The sequence below is a fragment of the Echinops telfairi genome, unplaced genomic scaffold (assembly GCF_000313985.2).
Source record: "Echinops telfairi isolate 266 unplaced genomic scaffold, ASM31398v2 ScPeMD7_443;HRSCAF=831, whole genome shotgun sequence".
Lineage (NCBI taxonomy): Eukaryota > Metazoa > Chordata > Mammalia > Afrosoricida > Tenrecidae > Echinops > Echinops telfairi.
In genome coordinates, this window is record NW_022104341.1 from 53,188,165 (window position 1) to 53,204,931 (window position 16,767).

General features: G+C 41.5%; 1 protein-coding gene across 1 annotated transcript in view; it reads left to right on the forward strand.

Moving 5' to 3' along the window:
• The first annotated feature begins 8 nt into the window (after positions 1-8).
• The window catches only part of PTGER3 (prostaglandin E receptor 3), a 46,844-nt gene continuing 30,085 nt past the window's right edge, over positions 9-16,767 (forward strand). The window contains exon 1 of the mRNA XM_004699610.2: positions 9-404. Within this exon, the coding sequence (XP_004699667.1) occupies positions 9-404 (396 nt within the window). The remainder of the gene's footprint in view (positions 405-16,767) is intronic.

Below are 16,767 nucleotides of genomic sequence, written 5' to 3' on the forward strand. Positions count from 1 at the left end.
CGAGCCACATGAAGACGCGCGCCACCCGCCTGGTGCTGCTCGGCGTGTGGCTGGCCGTGCTCACCTTCGCCCTGCTGCCGGTGCTGGGCGTGGGCCAGTACACCGTGCAGTGGCCCGGGACGTGGTGCTTCATCAGCACGGGAGGAGCGGCGGGCAACGCGACGAGCTCGCGGGACAACTGGGGCAACCTTTTCTTCGCCTCCACCTTTGCCACCCTGGGGCTGTCAGCGCTGGCCATCACCTTCGCCTGCAACTTGGCCACCATTAAGGCTCTAGTGTCTCGCTGCAGGGCCAAGGCCACGGCGTCGCAGTCCAGCGCCCAATGGGGTCGCATCACCACCGAGACGGCCATCCAGCTCATGGGGATCATGTGCGTGCTGTCAGTCTGCTGGTCGCCGCTGCTGGTAGGTGGTGGCTCTAGGGGAACGGAGGTTGGGGTAGCTGTGCATGCAGACGGGAAAAGACCACTGGTGAAAGCCGAGACTTCTGCGGGGCCGAGTTTGCAACCTTGGAGCCTTAGAAGGGTTGGAGCGGGGGCCTCACAGCCCCAGCGCTTCAAAGCTGAACCACTCATTTAAGGTTCCGAGTACTTTCTTTATAGACCTTCCATTAAGAACCCTGGTGTCGCTGTCCAGGAAAAGTTGGTCTGCTGACCTCAAAGTCGGCAGGTCAACTCCACCAGCCACTCCGTAGGTGAAAGATGAGGCTATCCGCTTCACTAAAGACTTACAGCCTCAGAAATCCTAGACAGGCTCGCTGCGAGGCGGAATCGACTAGTTGCCAGTGCGTTTAACTGTGTCTCATTAGGTGCTAGTTATGCAAACATGGAAACCACAGACCTGTTGTCCACTAGAGCCCTGGTGGCGGAGTAAGTTCAGAGGCGGGCTGCTAACCCTGTGCTATGCAGTTGGAAACCACCCGCTGCTCCGCGGGGTGGGGGGCCGGGGAAAGAAGGGGCTTTCTACTCCCATAAAGAGTTACAGGCTCAGAAACCCACAGTGGCAGTTCTAGTCTGTCCAAGAGGGTCTCCAGGAGTCAAAATTGACACGAAGGGAGTGAGTTTGATTTGGTTTGGTGAGCCATCCTGCCACCAGCACCGGGGAGAGGAACACCTAGGGCCAAGGGCAGGTGCCGGGGAGAGGAACACCTAGGGCCAAGGGCAGGTGCCAGGGCAAGCACAGAGCATGCTTTGCCTTGGGTGTTCTGGAAACAGAAGGGTGCTGAGATTATGGATTTTCTCCTTGTGTGGAACCCCCTCTGTATTCCAAGGTGCTTTTCCATCTATAGACGTCCCCTACCAGTGACCCCCAGGTCCCCACAGCCATTGCACAACTTGAGCATTATGGCACAGTTTCCCTAGCCGGCAGCGTCAACGGTTCCTTACTCACATTTTACTGGAAGCAGAAGGGAGGACACTTCCCACCACTGGAATCATCCTCAGCTTACCCCCACCCTCCCGCCTGCTCCTCTCCTCTGTGTTTTATCTTCTAAAAAAAGCTAGACCCCAATAGGCAGTGGACTCCTGTTGTCAGGAAACTGTAATCAGCATTTGCTTTCCTTATTGCAAAGATCTGGGCTCACTCACCTCTAATCCTGGGATAGGAGGTAGGGGGTTATCCACGTCTTGGCTTCACATGCCAGCATACTTCTGGGGAGGAGCAAGTGGGATTTGCATGCATTTGTCCTTGTCCTGACACCTACTCCTATAAAGAAGTTTTGAAGCTCTCTGTAATGCGTTTACTTAGATTTCTATGGGCTAGTGCGGTTTACTAATTCCTGCTGGCTGGTAGGTCTGTGGTAGAATTGTTGTCTCCAACCAGGAGACTTCAGTTTCATCCTCAACCAATACACTGCATGCACAGCCACCAACAGCTTGTCACTGGAGGTGAGTGTGCTGCACAGATGCTGAACAAGTTTCAGGGGCATTTCTAAAGACAGAGTAGGAAGATCTACTTCCCAAAATCAGCCAGTGCAATTTTCTATGTATCACCATGGTCATATCGACAGTCAGTCCCAGAGATGGCACACTTTCCTTCTGTAGTGCCCAGGGTCCCATGACTGGGGGTGGTGGGGGTGGTGGGACCGAATGGCAGCTAACAACAACAAAAATGTAGTAATCAAAGCAACTTTCAAAGACAAACTAGAATTTCCACAATTGCCATTTGAGCCCTTCACCTTTGAACTCTCTAGCACAGGATTTATGCCCTTCGGGGGTGGGGGGGTGGGAGGGGGGGAAATACAGTTAAAATCCTATGAACACTTGCATACTCAACAGTCAATCAGGCCTGTAGATTTAAAAAACGCTTTAAAAGAAACCAGTGTCTATTCTGTTTGGAAATTTTAGTTCTAGTACCATGACATGATAACCTTAAGAAAAATTTAGATCCTGAGAATTAAAATTTAGTATGGCAAAATTCACTTACTCTTAAGAAATACTGAATTTGGAACAAGACTGATGTAGTTTACATTAATATCTGCATTCACATAATATTGATTAGCTTTCAACAATTTCTCAGCCTCCTTATTAATTCGGTTCTCATGAAAACATTCAAGTTGAAATAAATTCAACATATGATAGTACTGAAGCAAAAAGTTCACTGTTTCCAAAATAGCTGCTTTGTAAATGAAATGAAATATTTCTTGGGCTTGTTTTGTGCATCATTGAAATTAAATCACCAAATATCTTCCAAAAGATCTACATCACAATGTTGGAAGTATTTCAAAGGAAAGAAAATGGCAAAATTGCTTTCTCAATAATTAAAGGAATTGTACGAATCAAAACTTGGTGAATTGAATTTTCAATATGCTAATGTAAAAGCGAAAGACCATTTTGATACTCCCCCTCCCTCCAATCCCCTTACTATGGGTAAAATACCAGGGGCTTCATAAAGTTCATGAACAAATTGAAACTAGAGATAATGGAATTTTTCCATGAGCTTTTGACATCCCTTTATATATGTTGTCTATTAGCTTTGGATGAACTGGGTACAGAACACTGATAGCATTATCCACACATGCACTTAGAAGAACTCAATATATCTTCATTTTGAAGACAATCATTGCTATCAAAACTTAATTGTTACCGCTAGAGAACTTAGTAGAGCAGAAATAAAATTAAGTGTGTTAAAAGTTACAAGTTGACAGCCTATAAATACTAAGAACAGAGATTTGTGCTGCAAGCTAAAGCTTTTATTTTTCTTTAGTACCCAGAAACGTTTTGCAAAATGCAATATGGGATTTGAAATGAAGGGCACGTCATGTCTCGATGGAAGGTGGTCACTGGTCTCAATTACTATTTCTATGAGATACAAATTGCCATTCTCATAGAATCAATTGGCTGGCTCAGCAATATAATCTGTTTAAATTACTACTATTATTATTTTAAATGAAGCACACTCACCGCATCATTTTGGAATGATACGCCTGTTTCCAGAAGCAGGATTAACTTTGGGGTGTTGTTCAGAAGAAGCCATGAGTACCCTTTGTTCTTTTGGTACACCTAGCACCCCCAAGCCGGTAGACTGTGGTTAAAAGAGGAAATGCAAACCTACCTGTGGACACTGTGAAAAGCGAGGTCCAGGCATTACCTGGGTAAGAATGAGATCCAATCCAAACTGTCTTAAGGGATTTGTAGGTAAATTGGAACAGGTGCGCGTGGTTATTTTTCAGCCTTAATTCAGTGCAAGGAAAGGCTCAAAGCTTTTTCAATGACGTAAAAGCTGCACATGCAGCAAGTGAGGGCGACTGTGACGAAGAATTTATTATGAGCAGAAGTTGGCTCAGTAGTTTCAGAGTGAAGGCAAATTTAGGTAACATTGAAGGGCAAGCAGGAATTGCCCATAAATTGGACTTCATAGGCTGTATAAGGCGCAAGCAGTGTTGCCCATCTACAACTTTGGGACAATGTGAAAGTAGTCTTAGGAAATTTTGCCTACAATCTTGAGCCAGAAATTTCCTGGCTCAAGATACACACATGCAAGCAGAAATACTTCAGTTCAAGAAGATGTTGCAAAATAAGAGTTGTGATTTTTCTTTTTCGTATTTTAGGAATCTCATACATAAATTTTGAGCAATAAAATATACCTTTAATGCACAGCATGTGGTTGATATGAGAGGGCTTCCAAAAGTCCATGGAAAAATGGAATTAAAAGAAAATTAATTTTTCCACTAGCTTTTTGAAGCCCCTTGTAGCTTATTTTATAAAGCAGTGCTTTAGAATAGTACATAAAGTAAGTACTGTTTGATTGCTAATCTTCTCTGCTAGTAAATCTTTGCCATATTCGGGATATTACTTTGGTGAAAATGCTTAAATAAGTGAATCATCACCAAAGGGAAACATGTTCTCTAATTTGATTTTTATGATAATTCAGACTATCCAGAACACTTTACATTTTTGAGTTTACTGCAATGTATGATTTTAGGCACTGTGAAAGGGAAATCAAATACGCTTGTGAAAACCTGGTCAAAGAGTTATAATCAATTCAGGAATGCAGAGAAGAAAAATTTTCACATTTGTGAAGAAAGAGAGAGTGAAACAGGAGAGGATAATGTCTTTGACTCTAAGAAAAAAGTTATCTTCCTGAATTTGCCAGAGTAGGATTTCAGAAGGAGTCCAGAAGGTGGTTAACTGCTTGGCTGCTAATCAAAGGCTTGGACTCCACATGATGGTGCTGCGGAAAAACACCTGGAAATCCACCTCTGGAAAGTCAGCCCTTGGGAACCCTGTGGAGCACAGAGTGGAAAGGAAAAGAGAGACCTCCAGGGAAAGGTGAGGCGGCAGAGCTTCAGAGCTAGACTTCCTTCCAAGCCGAGGAGGAGCACGAGTCTAAAACCCTTCTAGTGAGAGCAGAGTGTGTGCACTAGAATGAAAGGATGGTGAATGAGGCAGACTGAGGTAGTAAATCCCTGAAAGACAATGTGAGCACTACACATTTTTGACAGACGGCAACAGAACCCCTGCTTGGTGTTTTTTAATAGGGCAAAAAGTGTGTGTGGATAGATGTAGCCCGGAAAATGTGAAATTGAGATCAGTTTGACTTGCTTTTGCCAGACTCTTAGGGCCTTAGTGTAAACGACAATTTGAAGGGATAAGACATAGAAGGGCAGGTCAGAGGGAACCAAGGTTATTAAAATGACTTATTGGATACTTAAAGACTTAAGTATTGATTCAACAAGTATTTATTGAGGATCTACAATGTCCTAGGCACTATAGAAAATATTTTCACATTTATTACCTCATATAGTAGCATTGAATAAAATTTCCACTGTTATCTCCATTCAGATAAAGAACACAAGTATTGTTATCTTTTATTAGGTTTCCTTGTTTGCATAACTTAATAAGAGACCCAGCATTCAAGTGCTAACTTTGCACCACCAGGTTACGTATCCTCTTGTCAGTAAAGCACAGGAGTGGCACTAGTAGATATCTTGGACCTTCTCCCACATATATTTTTCTCAGATCCTCTTAGTTGTATCAACTGAGGTTCAATTAACCAAAATGCATAATTTGAAAGAGAGGTCGTTTGAGCTTTTTGGACATGGTACATATAGGATGCGGGGGGATTATTGCTATTGTATACTGTCAAGTGGATTCAGATTCACAATGATCTTATATGACAGAGTAGAAATGCACCAAAGGTTTTACTAGGGAGCAACTTTTTACTGAAGCAGATCACTAAGGATTGTTTTTGCTCCTGAAGAACCTCTGGTGGATTGAATTCACCAACCTTAGCAGCTGAGCACTTAACCAGTATGCCACCAGGGCTCTTTTAGCTAAATGATATATGCAGATATGGAGATACTTTTACTGTGAGTTTCTCAGACAGAACCAGGCCTTAAACACTTCTCATACCATTAGCGTTGAATTCAGATAACCGAGAGTTGTAGCAAAATTAAAATTCTTTGGTCTTTCTCTTTAGAAAAAGCTGTAAAGGTCACTATCTCAATTATGAAATTCCCATAGGTTCAGCTTTATGGGAATGGCATTTAAGAATATGTACTACAATCATTTGTAATATCCCTGCCTGAGAATGCTGAGGGGTGGTAGGTGAGGACTACAGGGAAGTTGTGGTGGAAGTCCTTTCTAAAACTGCTTACAATCATTTGATGTTCTCATAATCTGCATTCTTCCACAATCATCTCATTAATGCCTCCTAATCTTTATTCACACCTACCACTGTAACATGTCAAATTTTGACCCCATCATTGTACTCTATTTCTCATCTTAGAGGTAAGTAGGATATTTGTATTTAAGTTTGTATTTCAGTTCCTGCTGTAAACTGGTTAGAAGGTCTCTTGTGGTAGTTACATAATCTGTTGTCAATTTGAGACTGAAGAGTGAAGGGGTGGAGTTTAGCCTGTCAATCAGGTTGTAACTTGATGACCACACTTGGAGGTGCTATGGAGATAAATAGCTCGCTGGAGGTGAGGCACAGGCTCATTCCCTGCAAGACTTGCTTGCTGACAAGACACATGGAGCAACGCTACAGCCCTGGAGACCCCTGCCAGCGCTGAGATGTGTCTACCTCCACTGAATCCAACAGGTTTTCCACCTACTGGCCTGTGGTCTTCCTGCATTCAGTGTCATTGCATGTGTTGCGTGAGTCTGAAGAGGAATTTATAGATTGGTATTGAACATATGGGCAAATATCGGACTTATGGACTTGATCTGAACTGGGCTGGGATGTTTTCTCAATGTTCAATTGCTCTTGTATATAAACCTCTTTCTTATATACATATGAGTGTCTATGAATTTGTTTCTCTAGTCCACCCAGACTAACACACATCTCGTCTTTCTTTTTTTTCCTAGAAATTCCAAATTTCATAGATTAAAGAGGGGAATAAAAGGAACATCATTTTTCTTGGGGGCCCCTTTAATTGTGTCCCCTACGCGTATGTCAGAAGGACTCCTTGTGATGTAGTGGGCTACGCAGTCAGTGGTTAGAACCTCTCTGGTCGCTCCTTGGGGGAAAGATGAGGCTCTCTGCTTCCTTAAAGATTTAAAGTCTCAGAAATCCAAATGGGCCATTCTCTTTGATCCTGTAGGGTCCCTATGAGTCCCAATTGACTTGATAAGAGGAGTTTTGGTTTTAAATATATGTTAAAAATTTTTTTTAAATAATCATTTTATTAGGGGCTCATACAACTCATCACAATCTGTACATATGCCATCTGTGTCCAGAACTTTAGGACATATGTTGACTTCATCATTCTTACGACACCCACTTTCCACTTGAGCCCCTGGTGTCAGCTCATTTCTCCCCCTCCCTCCCCACTCCACAAATAGGAGCTGGAAATACAGTGAACCCAGGACAGATGAACCCCCCAGGACTAGTGGAGAGAGTGCCGATGGCGGGAGGGTGGAGGGAAGGAGAGGGAGAAAGGGTGAACAGAGGACAAGGTCTACATGTGGCCTCCTCCCTGGGGGACGGACAGCGGAGAAGTGGGTGAGGGAGACGTTGGATGGGGTAAGATATGGTAAAATAATAATAAATTATAAATATATGTTAAAATTTTTCAGTAAGCACAAAACGCATTGTTATACAGTTGGACCACTGTCATTGTTGCTAGGTGCCATCGAGTCAGCCCCCACCCTTCGCGAACCTATGTATAATGAAATATTGCACAGTCCTGTGCCATCCTCACAATTATTCCCATGCTTGAGCCCATTGATGCAGCCACTGTGTCAAGCCGTCTGGTCGAGGGCCTACCTCTATTTCACCACCTTTCCCCTTTACCAAACATGATGTCCTTCTCCAAGGACTGGTCTCTCCTGACAGTATGTAAGATGAAGTCTTGCCACCCTTGCCTCTAAAGAGCCCTCTAGCCTTACTACTTTCAAGATATATTTGTTTGTTCTTTGGGCAGCCCATAGTACTTTCCATATTCTTCTCCTATAATGAAATGCATCTATTTACTTACAATGCATCTACTCTTCTACGGTCTTCCCTTTTCAACATCCAACTTTCACATGCATATGATACAATAGAGAATACCATTGCTTGGGACAGGTACACCTTAGTCCTCAAAGTAACATCCTTGCTTTTCAATACTCTAAGGAGGTCTTGTGCGGCAGATTTACCTAATGCAATATGTATTATATTTTGATCTCTTGACTGCTGCTTCCATGAGAATTGATTATGGATCCAAGTAAGACAAATCCTTGCTAACTTCAACCTTTTCTCCATTGATCATGATGTTACCTACTACTGGTCTAGTTGGGAGGAGTTTGGTCTTACTCACATTGAGTTGTGATCTACATTGAAGGCTCCAGTCTTGGATCTTCATCGGTGAGTGCTTCAGTTTCTTTTCACTTTCAGCAAACAAGGTTGTGTCATCTGCACACCTCCGGCTGTTAGTCAGACTTCTGCCAGTCCCAGTGCAGCATTTTTCTCCATGTAATCCAGCTACTCTACTGATTTGCTCGGCTTCCAGATTGAACAATTATGGTGAGAGGATACAACCTTGACACACACCTTTCCTGATTTTAAACCAAACGGTATTCCTTTGTTCTGTTTGCAAAACTGCCTCTTGACTTATTATAAGTTCTGAAGGAGCACAATGAAGTGTTTTAGAATTCCCATTCTTCTCATGGTTATCCACAGTTTATTATGGTTCTTTCAGTCTAATGCTTTTGTATAGTCAATGAAACTCTAGTAAACATCTTTATGATATTCTCTGCTTTGAGCCAAGATCCATCTGACATCAGTAATTATAACCCTTGTTCCACATCCTCTTCTGAATCTGGCCTGAACTGCTGGCAGTTCCCTGTCAATGTGCTGCTGTAACCTTTATTGAATGATCTCAAGCAAATTTTACCTGTGCACTCTATCAGTGATATTATTCTACAGTTGGAGCATTCTGTTGGGTCACCTTTCTTTGGGACACTTCTGTAATATGAGTCTCCGTCACTCTTTCAAGTATCACTATGTAGTGGAGTTGGCGTTCTGTGATTTCATGCAGACGTTTCTCTTTACTCAGAATAATTTTATCTCTGTTTTTTCCACTTGCTAATCTATTCCTTAACCATCTAATATCTACCAGCAATCACCCCCTTTATATTCGCTAAGCCCTCCATTCAGAAGTACATGTATTTGACTTTGCCCAGCTTTCCCGGGGTGTCTTTGCCTTGTGCTTCTTCAGAATACCACACTTCTTCATCGCACTACACTGGGCATACTTGTTAATTGACTTTCTATTCTTTTAGAATTCCTGAGGGTAGGTACAGTATCTGTAGTTTTTATTATTATTTCCCTAGAAACTATCAAAATCGCCTACCGCACACTGTGTGCTCAAGGTTTGCTTATTGACTGAATTCCTGAGTACCAGAATCAGAAGACAAGGTCTGGTTCCGTTTACACAAGCTTTTAATTGTGTGGCCTTAGACAATTCACTTGCTTTACTAATTGTTTCCTTTTTGCTGTAATGGAAATAGCCTCTGCTCAGGCCACTTCACAAGATCACACTGAAACCCAGCATGACAAATTTCTATGGAAATAGTCATGCTGTATAAAGTACAATGAAATGCTTTAGTCTTTTAGTAAGTTGTCAACAGTCATTCCATATTAGGACTACTAGCATGCCTCACAACTGAATCAGTTGGTAGCATCTTGATAACTGGAGAAAGGATTGAAGTTGTCAAGGATTTCATCTTGCTTGGATTCACATAAAGCACCTAGAAGCAGCAGTCATAAGATCAAAGGACACATTGCATTGAGTAAATCTGCTGGCCAAGACCTCTTTATAGTGTTAAAAGGTAAGGATGTTACTTTGAGGACTAAAGTGTGTTTGACCCAAGCCATGGTATTATCAATCATCTTGTAAGAACATGAAAATTGGACACTGAATAAGGAAGTCTAAAGAAGAATCAGTGTATTTGAATTGTGGTGTTAGTGAAGATTATTGAAGTGCTATGGACTGACAAAAAAAAAAAAAAAACAGAACAAAACAAAACACAAAACCTCTGTCATGGAAGAAGTACAGCCAGAATGATTCTTAGAAGCAAACATGGCAAGACTTCGTCTCACATACTTTGGACATGTTGTCAGGAGAGACCACTCCCTAGAGAAGGACATCGTGTTTGGTAAAATAGAGGGTCAGCAAAAGAGAGGAAGACCTTCAACAAGAGGATTGACACAGTGGCTGCATGTTCTCAAACATAAGAACAATTTTTAGGATGGTACAGAACTGGACCATATTTTTTCCTGTTGATAAAAGGGGTTGCTATGACATGACGGCACCTAGCAACAACAACAACAACTATAATGTCTGATAATTGTGTTGGCTACATAGAATATTCCACCCAGAAAACTGGAGAAAAGAGGAAAGTAGATTAGTTATATTAATTGTGATGGAGAATAGAACTTTTAAAAAAATGAAAGAAAGAAGAATGATAACATGGTAATTTTATAAAGTTTCATAATTCATCTCTCATCTACCTCTTTAATATATTACATCAGCCTTTGAGTACAATCCCCCTCACAGTTAGCTGTTAGCTTCCTAAATCTGAAGTATGTTGGATCTCATTTCCCAGACGCTTAGATCCAGGGACATAACCTGCTCCCTCTAGAATAAACTCTCAGTTTTCTAGCAAAGATTATAAATATCTTTTATAATTTACTCCCAAACTACTTATTGACATCATTCTTTACATTATACCCTTACTGCTTTAGTTCTAAGACTGTATATCCTATACTAGCTTTAAACCAATGTTCTCTAATTGTACTATCTGTTCTGAAGACCTCTTATTTAACTAGAATACTCTTCTCCTATGTGACTTCGTACTTGTGGAAGCAATAAATCAAATAATGTGTTGCACCAAGGACATCTGCCTCACAGCTCAAAAACTCACTGTCCTTGAGTGAATGCCAATTCACAGTGACCTCGAGGACAGGGTAGAACTGCCCCGGTGGGTTTTCTAGACTGCATCTCTTTTTTCAATGAGCAGTTTTATTAGCATTACATCCACATGTCTTATGATGGAAAAATTTACCCACATCAGGAAGAGTTGTAAAATTGTCACCATATTCAATTCTAGAGCATTTTTTCTTCCTTGTACTCATTGTTATTTAATTGTGGCAAAAATATTCACGACAAAATATTCTCCAATTCCGCAAATTCTACTTGTGTAACTCAGTGCTATTGATTGTACTCTCTGTGTGGTACAACTGATACTGATACCATTTTCCACATTATTCCACCACTATTGACGTAGACTCAATGCCCCCTGAGCAACGACTCTTTCCCCTTCACCCATGATAATCACTGTCTACTTTGGGTTCTTTCTTTTTTTTAGTAGTTTTCTTGCTATAGTATTCACATTTCATACATTTCCATGGTTAAATAATTTTTAAACTCAGTTATACATACATCATCAAAATTTATCCTAATGCTTCCTCCCCTTTCCTGCATTCATTGTTTTCTACCCAAATCACCTCACCTTCCCCACCTCCACATTCCTTATAAATCATTGCATCAGTTTTTATCCCTATGCATCTATACCTTCTGTGACTCATCAACTGGGAAACCCAACAGAAACAATCAAGAACATAATAATAATAATAATAATAAGATTAAAATTCAAAGAATAAAAAATGAAAGTTCACCATCAACATTTAAAAAGCCAAAGAAGAAATTTTTGTCATGGAAAAAGCAAGAAATACTTGAACCCAGATCAAATTCACGTTGGGTCAGGAGGGAGGTCCACTGACCCACTATCAAATTATACCACATTCAATTCACCATAATCAAGTTTATAATAATCTCTGTCGAATAGTAAAGTTGTTTGAGTCCCTTGCTTGTGGCTAGAGGGGAGCTACCAGAAGCTTAATCCGACTAGATACTCTGCAGATGGATTTTGGGCTCCCACTGTCCTCCATGGCCTTTTACAAAATGGGTGTTTACAATTTCAGCCCTGATACTTTTCCTTTCATGATATTTGGATTTTATTATGGTCATCTTTTGATCACACAGGCTGGTGTGCTTCTTCCATGTGGACTTAGTTGACTCCTCAGTTGGCTGCTTGTTTGAATACAAGCCTTTAAGACCCCAGACATTATTCCAATTGATAGCCTGGCACCATCTGCTTTCTTCATCACAATTTGCTATAATGGCACGCTCATCTTCGATGCTTACTTCATGGAGGTGAGTAGTGAGCAGGGCCACATTATCAGCACCGACTGTTCTTGGATTGCCGCTGGAGTTAAGCGGGGGCACAGAATCCATCTGCTTGTCCCTGGGCTATGAACCACTCTGGTTTACTTTGGTGGTCGTATTATAACAAAAACCCACAAGACCACCAACAACAACAAAAACAAAAACAAAAAAAGGCAGAAAAACCAAAAAACAAAGATACGAAAAAGGAAAATATTGTCAATTCTACCCCCGAGGTATAAGGCGATTGCATTGATAACATCAACAATGTCTCCCATGGCCCAGAACTCAAGACACTGTCGAGCTGAGGGGGGACGGCAACTTTGCTGGAGCAGACAGCCTCATCTTTCCCGATGTAAAGATCTGTGAAATAATAAAAAAAGAAATGGTGGCTAGGAAGGATGTGCAGGCTTGACTATTCACACCTTAATATATTAGAATAAAATAACTGTCACCACTAACTCAGGTAAAAGTAAATGCTTCAGGGACGGTTAGCAATTGGAGTCTACCAGAGGCACCTGAAAGAAATGCTTGCCAAGCTACTTGTTAAGAATGACTACTGAGCAACACCCTGGAGCATATGAGAGTGCTGAGTCAAAGCAGACTGATGCAACTGATCGATCCTGCATTGAATACAACCGCTATTTAAAAAAATCTTGATCCAGGTTGAGTTGGAGCTGGAAGGCAGTCATTGATCCAAAAGGAAAAAAAAATGGCATTGTTTTAAAAATATACATTTCACGGAACCTTTACTGTTTCCTGAAGGTAGATTTAATCTGCATTATCTATTTTCTTTCTTTTCAAGTACTTAATAGATATAATTTTTAATGGTTAAAAATATGGTTGTCGATAGTATGATTCATGAACAGTTGAAAAAATAAGTATGTTTTTAATGTAGAAAGCAATGGAGGAAAGATTGTAAAAGATAAGATACACTTTAGGAAATGCACAAGGCAATCAGACGCATATTTATTGTATTTTAAGTAAAAGTTTACAGAGTAAATTAGCTTTTCTTTCAACCATTTGATACATTTTGTTTCATGACATTGATTACAATGCCCTCATTCCTGTTTCCATCCAGGGTTCCCCTTTCATCCTTTTCTGCCCCTTCCTATCTTTTGAACTTTGTTTTGGGGCAAATGCTGTTTCCCTTTTGGCTTCTTATGGTTAAGTGTAATGAGGAATACACTCCTTCCTGGTGTTGTCATTCGTGTGATAGGCCTGGCTACTGTTTGGCTGAAAGTTGCTCCTTGGTGGTAGGCTCTGTTCCAGGCTTGAAGAGTGCTAAGTGCCATAGTCTCAAGGGACTCCCCAGTCTACATCAGCTCATTGTCTAGTTTATTTGACAATTTTGAATTTGATTCTCAATTTTTAAATATCCTTTTTAGTCTAGGAACTTCTCTTGTGATTCTGATTACAGCATCAGTTATCAGTGGCTGGGCACCATCTAGTTCTTTCGGTCTCATGGTAGTGAAGGTTGTGGTTCACATGATGCATTAGACATTTGGACTATTGTTTCTTTGGAGCTTTGATTTTCTTCACTTTTTTTTTCTGTCCAGGTAAGGAGAGAACAACATTTGCATCTCAAATGGCTGTTCACAAGCTTTAAGACCCTAGTTGCTACTCTAAGGTGTTTATTTATGTAAATATTGCTCTAATGTATGACAGTCTTCTGATAACTTACTGCTTCTAACCACCTTGTTTGAGTGGTGTTTCTGGATCCATGAACAGTCATCATTTTCCCAGATGGACATATGCTTTTCATCCAGCTCCTAAACCAACAATGGACAGTTAGTGGTTAAGTGACCCCGACTTGTAAATACTACTCTGTTTCATGAGAGCAAGAGCAACAAAACGTTAATGAAGAAGTCAGGTGAGGGCCTCACAGAGAATAAGACACAGAGGGGAGGAGATCTGGGTTCTAGCCTTAGCTTTGCCACCGCATGGTAGACGTCTCTTTATCTTTCTGGTTATTCCTTTCCTCATCAATAAGATAAAATGATTATCAAGTCTGACTTCACTTTCGCTTTTTGGCTTCCTGTGGTTCAAAAAGATGAAATGGTTTCTCTTGAAAATACTAGAATAAATATGTGAGGGAAATACCCAAAGAATTCTTAAAAGCATAAGACATAAGTGGACAAAATAGGTCACTCATTTTTAATCTACTTAATCTATAAATATGCATTGAATACTTGTTATGTACCTGCCAGTCTGTTCACCTTGGTGTTTTAGTGGTGACCAGTCCTAACTTACATGGCTGAACCACTTGTGTAGTTATGCAACCCAGGGGCCCTTGTTCATAGGTAGTCTATGCAAGTATGGTGCAACCTGTGCCACTGTCCTTGGTAGTTGTGATGGTCAGCAGGGTTACTCACTGCCATCAAGTTGACTCTTACTTCACACCCACCGGGTTTCTGAGACTTTTAATTTTTATGGGAGTACCCAACGAGCTCATCTTCCTCTTGAGGAACTGCCAGTGGGCTCAAATTGATGACCTCATGGTTAGCGGTTCAGTGCAGAGCCCACTGTGACATCAGGGCTCCCATAAACAAAATAGATATGCCTGATTCTTTCATTAAGCTGAAAGTGTAAGGTAGATAGAACATACACAAATAATCATTCCAATAAATCTATGCAGTCAGTCTGATGGGCTAGTACATTGGTTCACTGAGTGCCACACTGTACAATTTGGTTTTGTTTGGGCTAAAGGGCAGTGCTGGCTCACTGCTGCTGTGGTACTCTGGTGGGAAGATGTACATACCCAGGCTATAATCTGTTTGATCTTGGACTCCATCCCTGGTGAGCATGTTAGTGCACACCCATCATTCCTGTTTCAATTGTGCAGAACACAAGCCACTGTGCTGGGGTATATATAGCCCGAAGGGTGTGGCCAGTATTAGGCTACTTGTCCTTCTGAAACCAGCCCGCCCTATTCTGCCCTTAGGGCCTGGGCTCTAGTCAAACCACCCTCTGACAAGCTTCCATTTCCCTTCTGATGAATTTTCTTCTAAGACTTTTTTTTATGTCCTTTTCCTCCTGCAAATGTGACCCAAACCACTTGTCACCAAGTAGTTTTGCCATTAGATCTTGGGGAGAAAAGGTTGCTTTGTTGGCCAATTTCTTTCCCAGAAGATACTGGGCCCCACAAACAAAATAGTTGACCTCTTCCCCAGGGACCCCAGCAGTATGTATAGCAGGAGTTTTGTGTGTATTTTCCATTGCTACATCACACAGAGTTCTGCCTTGCAAATACCTACTCACTGTCCGTTTACCCAAGTAGTTTCTGCAGTGGCTGCTCCCATGTGTAATTTGGCATGTCCACCTGAGCAGACAAGGAGGGCAGTTTCTGGTCCTCCCTGACACGCATCACATACACAATGGGCGTGTTATAAAGGCGAGAAAAAAGGGTTGATGGGAGAATGTCAACGAAATGCCAATGAGGGTCTCTTCTCTCTCATTTTTATTTAAATCATTTTATCGGGGGCTCATGCAACTCTTATCAAAATCCATATACATCCATTGTTTCAAGCACATTTGTACATTTGTTGTCATCATTATTTTCAAAACATTTTCTTTCTACTTGAGCCCTTGGTATCAGCTTCTCATTTGTAAAAAATCATTTTATTAGGGGCCCATACAACTCTTAACACAATCCGTACATATGTCGATTGTGTAAAGCACATTTGTACATTCATTGCTCTCATCATCCTCAAAACATTTGCTCTCCACCTAAGCCCCTGGCATCAGCTCCTCATTTCAGCTTCTCATTTTTATCCTCTCCCTCCCCCACCCTTCCTCCCTCATGACCCCTTGATAATTTATAAATTACTATTATTTTTTCATGTCTTACACTCACAGATGTCTCCCTTCACCCACTTTTCTGTTGTTCATCCCCCTGGGAGGGGGTTATAGGTAGATCATTGTGATCAGTTCCCCTTATATTTCACCACCTTCCCTTTCCTTTCCTGGTATGGCTGCTCTCATTATTGGACCTGACGGGTTTATCTGTCCTGGATTCCCTGTGTTTCCAGTTCTTATCTGTACCCATGTATATGCTCTGGGCTAGCCAGATTTGTAAGGTAGAATTGGGGTCATGATAGTGGGGGCAGGAAGCATTAAAGAACTAGAGGAAAGTTGTATGTTTCATCGTTGCTACATCACACCCTGACTGACTTGTCTCCTCCCCGTGACCCTTCCATAAGGGGATGTCCAGTTGCCTACAGATGGGCTTTGGGTCTCCTCCCCGTACTCCCCCTAATTCACAATGATATGATTTTTTGTTCTTTGATGTCTGATACCTGATCCCACTGACACCTCTTGATCACACAGGCTGGTGTGCTTCTTCCATGTGGGCTTTGTTGCTTCTCAGGTAGATGGCTGCTTGTTTATCTTCAAGCTTTTAAGACCCCAGATGCTATATCTTTTGATAGCTGGGCACCATCAACTTTCTTTACCACATTTGCTTATACACCGCTTTGTCTTCAGCAATCGTGCCAGAAAGGTGAGCATCATGGAATGCCAGTTTAATAGAATGAAGTATTCTTGCATTGAGGGGATACTTGAGTGGAGGCCCAATGTCCATCTACTACCTTAATACTAAACCTATAAATATATGCA